Genomic DNA, 7512 nt, shown 5'->3' on the forward strand with positions numbered 1-7512 from the left:
CTCTCTCTCTCTCTCTCTTTCTCTCTCTCGCTCTCTCTCTCTCGCTCTCTCTCTCTCGCTCTCTCTCTCTATCTCTTCCTCACTCTCTCTATCTCTTCCTCACTCTCTCTCTCTATATCTCTCCAGTACATCCTACAAGCAACCACAAGCAACAACATAAACACCAACAACAACAACAACATAAGCACCACCACAAACAACAACATAAACACCACCACCAATTTAACAACAACAACATAAACATAAACATCACCACAAGCAACAACATAAACACCACCACTAACAACAGCAACAACATAAACACCACAACTAACAACAGCAACAACATAAACACCAACAACAACAACAACATAAACACCAACAACAACAACAGCATAATTACCACCACTAACAACAACATAAACATCGCTTCTGAATAACGTCAGTGGTCGTAAGTCTTTTATTACTCAGCGTGCCTAGTGTCCAACGGGCAGACGACTCTAATCAATACTAATACTAATATTTTGTTCTCACAGACCAGTGATTGGGGTTATTTTTTGCGTCTGTGCAACGTCTGTAAGACTGGAAATACGCACACCATTGCCTTTAATTCATATGCTATACATTAATAATATGTTTTACGCCCACATCAACATTACACATAATTACATGTAATTTCATGTTAATTATTGTTAATGAGATCCCTAAATAAAGCAGCCAGCACGATTGTTCATTCTGAAGATACGTCTTTTTTCCCCCTTTTGTCGCATTTCGAAGAGAAAACGCCTTTAAAAGACGATTGTAGCTGCGTTTAGTAAAAAAAAAATCGAAATTCATGAAGAAAAAACAACAACAAACAAAAAGAAAAGTGAAATTATTTAATAATAATTACTGATTTACCAAATTTATCTTCGAATGAAAAAAACTACGCTTTACCGGAACTGAATCTTCGAGGAAAAGGAAGTTGGCTAACAATTATTTGTTTGTTCTTCTCATCTCTCTCTGTAGCCAAGTGAGAGGCTGTGGGGCCAAGAGAAATCTGATTCTGAGTGGATATTTTAACTCCAGATTCTTGACTCTATTTTTTGTTCGTCGTTTATTATGTATTATACTAATTATGCGACTGTGTTATGTTGATGATCGTAAGTTATAGGATTGCAAAACAAAAATAAACAAAGAGCAACGAATCAACAAGTAAGTGTCAAACTCCCAAGTGTAAACTAAAGTTTGTTTCCTTCCTAAACCACCGAGTTAGAAGCTAGATCTGGATGTAGAATCTAATCTCTAGGCTAGATCTAGTGTTTCGATCTAGATCTAGCCCTAGTTTTCCTTCTCATTCATCCAAGTCGTCAGTTTACATACATGGATCAGGCCTAATCTCCTTAGCCTTAAAAGTTGAGGTGAAATTGATTGAACTAGACTACAAACTTGGTTTGACTAAACTTCCTGAAGTTGAAGTAGGGCCTTTACCCGTCCCTGGGATGCTTGGCCTAGATTTGAGGTCAAGATATCTTGATCATAATCTAGATCTAGATCTAGAAAATCTAGATCCAGAGTCGCTAAATTTTGTTTCTCATCAAAATTGGGCTAAGTAGAACTGTCTGTTGGAGTCACTTTAAACCTCTTCCTGATCATTGTCATGATTTGATGATTGCAAGAGCTCTGCTGCCCAGGGCCAGGGTATCGCTGCCCTGAGTTGATGTTATAGGCCTACATCTACTCTGCTAGATCTGGACATACTGCCATCTAGTCATTCCCACCCTGAAGCTGAAGTAGGCTACACTGTGACTGGGGAGCCTTTCTTTAAGTCTTTTGTTTTCATAATTATGCGGTTTAGACAGCCTGTGTTATGTTCATCATGCGGTCAAGACAGCCTGTATGTTCATTATTCGGTCTAGACAGCCTGTGTATATGTTCATTATTCGGTCTAGACAGCCTGTGATATATCATGTTCGTCAGGCCCATCAGAGTTCACAAGGCTAGTCTTATCTAGGTCAAGACAAGATCTCTGACTTCCTGTTCTCAAAGACTTGATGCAATCTCTCGCTTTTATTTGAGAAAAGAATTTTGACCAAGTAGTTGTAAGTAGGATGATTCTGAGATTCTAGTTTCCTACATCATACCACCATCACTTGATGCCATTATCTTTGATAACTGACCACCTGTTAACTTAGCAGCCTACATGAATCACATTATATTTTTGGGAAACCAGCCATTTCGTCGCACCACAATTATTTACACAGACAAAATGACTTTGTTTATTATAAATCTCTCCAAAATTGTTTATATGCTAGTAGAGTTTTAGGATCAGCGCCAGCAGTTTTTATTTTAAATCACCAATTCAAGCATGATTAGAGGCCGTCGTACCTTCTTAAAGTAATTTAATATGGGGTGCCCATTACGACTGGATTGGGCCGATCGCCCAACTCGGTCGCCTGAAACTGAAAACAAACACGTAATTGTCGTACCGCTTTTTTTTTTTTTTTACTGTCTTTGGCTTTAATTTTCTTATGTCTCGATTTTGACACTTTATTGCAAATGGGATTGTTCATTTGTATGGAGTGTTTCTATGACTTAAATATACATGTGAATAATTATAATAAGTTGTGTAAAAACATTACCTTGTCTTCAGTGTACGTGAGTGTTACTAGTTACTTTGTAGTTTGTTTAGTTGTAAAAGTCTGAGTGTCATTTTGTCTGGTAAGAGGGTTGTGGTTATTTAAAGGCACACATCACGTAAGTCATGGGAGTTCATAATGTAATCTTTAAGTCAAGGGGAGAGGAGCAGCTGAGTAATTATGTATTCTCTCAGAATCACAATACTCGGTTAATAATTCATGTTGAGGTGCATTATTTTTGTTATCAGTTGAAAGGCATGCTGAACGCAAGCAGAGAGACTGTGGACTGGTAACTGTGACGACAGATTGAACAAAACAGAGCTGCACAATGGAGATGTCATCGTCGGGCAAGCACGTTCCCCCCGTGCATGTACACGCCAAGCTTCAGAGCACCCAGATGCACTACACACCCCACAACATGGCCTCCGTGGCCGCGGATGCAGCGGCGAGCGTTCACGCCAGCTCACAAGGGGGACAGATGAACGATGCCAAGGCCAAGACTGTTCTGAAAGAGGCCGTGGACGCTGTGGTCAATAGCTTTGCCAAACACACGCATGGTCACGGTCGAGGTAAGAGAAGCTAGATGTATTGTCGGTCAGCTCTCCAGATATCATGTCTCTCTCTCTGTCTTGACCTTTTTTACTCCCAGTGAAGCAAAGGCCATCAACAACATTTCTCCCGCGAAGCCTGTCCGGTGCATCCTTCTCTAGCCTGTCCCCGTGGTTTTATGCACCCCGCATAATTTAGCAAAATTTGATCATTTTTTGCATAATTTCTGATTATTTTCCTTTATCATTCTTTTTTAAAATTAACAGAACTGCATCATTTCACAATTTTGGGCTCAGTACGCATAATTTCTGAATTTTTCTTGCCTAAAACAACGGGGACAGTCTAGTTGTTTCCATGAGGTCCTCGCCTTTTCCATTTCCACTTGTACCGCTCGCCTCCATGTCATCTTTGGTCTTCCTTTCTTACGTTTTCCTTGTGGATTCCACGTCAAAGCCTGTCTGATGATGCTTGTCGGGGATCTCCTCAGGGTGTGCCCAAATCATTTTTCCTTTTCTTCACCCGTATTTCCAGATGTCATGTACTGAGCCTAAGATGATGAACCTTTTTTTTTTATTGGGGTTTCTTTATCAGTGGTATCAGTTACATGAGCTTTAGAAATATTTTGTTGAAATTTAAATTTTTAATGTTGAAAAAATGCAAGAAATATTGATTAAAGTAAGAACAGTTGTTAAAAGAATGAAAAAGGTTTTTTTCTCCTGAAAATTTTTCGGTCTGGTCATAGTAGGCTACATTTGACGACTTTGTATTTGAGGTGAGGGACATCATAGAATGAAAGAAAAAGGTATGAAGTTAATGCTGTAGGTAGGAGACGTCATAGAAATATGAACTTTGTATAGAGATATTTGTAAGAAAATTAGCCTACAGATTATTTCAGGTTGGATAAATCAAAGAGATATCATGAATAAGGTAGGCCTACTCGAGGTCAAGGAAGTTATGATATAAATAGATGTTGTTTCCGAGGTAAGGCAAATCAGATGGATATTTGGGGAGCGTCTTTGTGGTTCCTACTAGATCTAGTCTTCTTTTCTGTCATTTCCTGTTATGGTGTCTGTTGTTGTGCACTCTGTGACCTTTGATGTTTATATCTGTGATCTGTGACATCCCTTTCCTGAGGGTGGTTGGAAGGCACCACTTGTAGGTCAGGTCCTACTTTTTTGCATTTTCTCTGTTGTTTCTTTCTATCTGTCTTTGTTCTTTTCTGCACTATATAATAATATGATTGTTATTGTGTCGATGTGTTTCTTTGTTCTCAAACTCAAATCCCCTCTCCCTGTGATCCCCAGTGAATGTCGTGGAGGCGCTGCAGGAGTTCTGGCAGATGAAGCTGGAGCGAGGGGCGGACTTGACCAACGGAGCCCTGGTGGTGTACGAGTCTCAGCCGGCCACCACGGCACCCTACGTCTGCTTCGTCAGTCTACCGGGAGGCAGCTGCTTTGGCAGTTTCCAGGTATGTCAGTCTGTGCTGTTCGCTTTAACTCGCTGACTACTGGGCCCTTTCTCCAGTCACAAGCGCTGCTGAAGACTGGCGTTTTTGGGAGTATTTCAAAACACCACAACTCTCAGAATTCAGAATTACCCTATTGTAATTATTTTTTTACACAGTAAAGTTACATTCAAGCTTAATCTAATGGATACGATAGTAAAACACGACGTGCGGATAGGGTTAACCTTTGGGGTCTATAAAGAATAAGAGGTGCTGGGACCCAAGAAAAAGATCAACTTTACTGAAGATCAACTCAATCGAGTTGAACACACGCAGATTCAACGGTATTTGTTTGATTAACCAGATGTGAGACTCAGAGTGCTTTCTTCTTGCAACAGGAAATAATACACAACTCTTTTTATTTCTATCAACAGATATGCAGCACCAAGGCCGAGGCTCGACGAAGTGCAGCAAAAATAGCGCTCATGAACTCAGTGTTCAATGAACATCCCTCGCGGAAGATCACAGATGAGTTCATGGAGAAAGCGGTAGCAGATGCCGTCTCGTCTTTTCAGGTGCGTGATCTGTTACTGTTACGGGGAATCTTGTTTTCACCTCATTCAGCTGTGTGAATTCTCGGACGTGATGAAAGGAGAAATCATCCGAGCACAGTCAAAATTGTCCCAAGATACATGATCCTTTCCCCGTGGTTTTATGCACCCCGCATAATTTAGCAAAATTTGATCATTTTCTGCATAATTTCTGATTATTTTCCTTTATCATTCTTTGTTAAAATTAACAGAATCACATAATTTTACATTTCTGGGCTAAGTTTGCATAATTTCCGAATTTTTCTTGCATAAAACGATGGGGACAGGTTTTCACCTCATTCAGCTGCAATGAAATCTCGGACGTGATGAAAGGAGAAATCATCCGACTGCTGTCAAAATTGTCCAAGACACATTATCGAGGAGAAGAGTGGCTTGTCTAAGACAGGTGGATATCTTGTCTTGGACAGTGTCATTATTTATACTTTGGATAAGATGAGATAAGATGATACTTTATTATCCCAGAGGGAAATTTTTGTTGGCAGTACAGAACCATCAAATGTTGGGGGGGTATGCGAAGGGGTCTTTTGCATCTATATGTGCTAGTGTTGGACAGGTTGCCAAGTGGGTCGGGTTCAACTGTACCATGTATTCACCAAACACTGAAATTTCAAGCAACCTGTGACTCATCGAAGTCTCTGGCAAAATACTACAAACAGCCCGAGCAGATGCTTCACGCAAATTTCTTCGGCCAAGAACATTATCCTGTCCCCATGGTTTTATGCTCCCTGCATAATTTAGCAAAATTTGATCATTTTTTTGCAAAATTTATTATTTTCCTTTATCATTCTTTGTTAAAATTAACAGAATCACATAATTTCAGAATTTTTTTAATGCATAAAACCGCGGGGACAGATTATCTTCTCTACTTCATGTAACCACTTATTATCTTGCAACAAAGCTCAATGTGAAACAGAGGAAATAAAGGTTAAGAAGACTTAGGGCACAGGGCTTCTGCCATGGCCAGCGAGACCAATCCTCAGAGAGAAGAGTTTGCCACTTTCTGACTGTCCCTGTGGTTTTATGCACCCCGAATAATCTAGCAAAATTTGATTATTTTTTGCATAATTTCTGATTATTTTCCTTCATCATTCTTTGTTAAAATTAACTGAATTGCATAATTTCACGTTTTTGGGCTCAGTTTGCATAATTTCAGAATTTTTCTTGCGTAAAACGACGGGGACAGATTCTGAGCATTTGATTTCCATCTTCTCCATTTTATGGTCATATTAATATATATATGTTCAGTTTCAGCTCTTTCCAACACTTGATCTTTTCTGACAAATTTGAGAGTAATGCATACAATAAAAACTGACATGTTTAAAAAAATCTGGCTATTCTGTTTAGGGCACCCCCTCGGACGCAGAAAATCCCAGCACGGGAATCGGAGCCTTCAAGTTTATGCTGGAGGCCAACAAGGGGAGGTCAATGCTGGAGTTCCAGGAACTGATGACGGTCTTTCAGCTCCTCCACTGGAACGGCAGTCTCAAGGCCATGCGGGAGCGCAACTGCTCGCGGCAGGAAGTGCTGGCCCACTACTCCCACCGCGCCCTCGACGACGACATGCGCTCGCAGATGGCCCTCGACTGGATCGCCAGAGAGCAGGAGTCGCCAGATATCATCACCACAGAGCTGGAGATGGCGGAACGAGACCTGGAAGCAGCGCGTCTGGCAGGGAGGGAGCTCCGCTTCTTCAAGGAAAAACGGGACATTCTTGTGCTGGCCCTGAGTCAGATCAACCCCAACGGAGAGACCATCACCTGAGTTTTGGGGAGAGAGGAACTAACAAACACTTTTGTTTCTTCTTTTGGCTGAATCTTGGAGGTTTCGAACAACGTCTTGTGCAGCTGGCTGAATGTGTGAGGACTGACTAAAATTTTAATTTTGTGCGAATCTGTCGAGAATGAAACATCTTTTACCCGAATCTATTATGGGGACTGAAATGTCTTTTTCCTGAATTTTTGGGGACTGAAACGTCTTTTTCCCTCTACCTGAATCAGTGGAATGTTGTTGTTTTTTTTACCAGAATCAGTTAAGTGTCTTTTACTGAATCTATTACCTGGGTACCTGAATTTTGAAGGACTGAAACCTCTTTTTCCTTCTACCTGAATCAGTGGAATGGTGGGGGGGGGGGTTTAACCAGAATCAGTGAAAATGTCTTTAACTGAATCTATTATCTGAATTTTTGGGGACTGAAATGTTTTTTGCCTGACTCTGCGAGAACTGAAACGTCTTGTGCACTGTTGGTTGTGTCTTTGCAGGCTCAAATCAAAGGTGCTGGTAGCCTGTGCCAATTAAATCTGGATTTCTGAAA

The 7512-nt window shown here is 40.7% G+C and overlaps 1 protein-coding gene across 2 annotated transcripts; it reads left to right on the plus strand.

Moving 5' to 3' along the window:
• Positions 1 to 948: 948 nt before the first annotated feature.
• Positions 949 to 7512, plus strand: LOC101859560 (protein limb expression 1 homolog). 2 transcript variants are annotated; one of them, XM_005095624.3, is made up of 5 exons: positions 949 to 1173; positions 2846 to 3166; positions 4451 to 4614; positions 5025 to 5165; positions 6546 to 7512. In XM_005095624.3, exons 2-5 carry the CDS (start codon positions 2926 to 2928, stop codon positions 6960 to 6962), a joined length of 963 nt encoding a protein of 320 aa, XP_005095681.1. In that variant the 5' UTR covers positions 949 to 1173; positions 2846 to 2925; the 3' UTR covers positions 6963 to 7512. The 2 variants fall into 2 exon arrangements, with proteins under 2 accessions (XP_005095681.1, XP_035824937.1); XM_035969044.1 differs by lacking the exon at positions 949 to 1173 and adding an exon at positions 1198 to 2060.

Source organism: Aplysia californica, unplaced genomic scaffold (genome assembly GCF_000002075.1).
Source record: "Aplysia californica isolate F4 #8 unplaced genomic scaffold, AplCal3.0 scaffold00109, whole genome shotgun sequence".
Classification (NCBI taxonomy): Eukaryota; Metazoa; Mollusca; class Gastropoda; order Aplysiida; family Aplysiidae; genus Aplysia; species Aplysia californica.

Excerpts from the sequence above, each read along its gene's own strand:
- LOC101859560 (XM_005095624.3), top strand. The coding sequence starts at position 2,926 with ATGGAGATGTCATCGTCGGGCAAGCACGTTCCCCCCGTGCATGTACAC. Across the intron at positions 3,167-4,450 it reads CACGCATGGTCACGGTCGAG|TGAATGTCGTGGAGGCGCTG; the intron begins GTAAGAGAAGCT and ends TGTGATCCCCAG. Across the intron at positions 4,615-5,024 it reads GCTGCTTTGGCAGTTTCCAG|ATATGCAGCACCAAGGCCGA; the intron begins GTATGTCAGTCT and ends TTCTATCAACAG.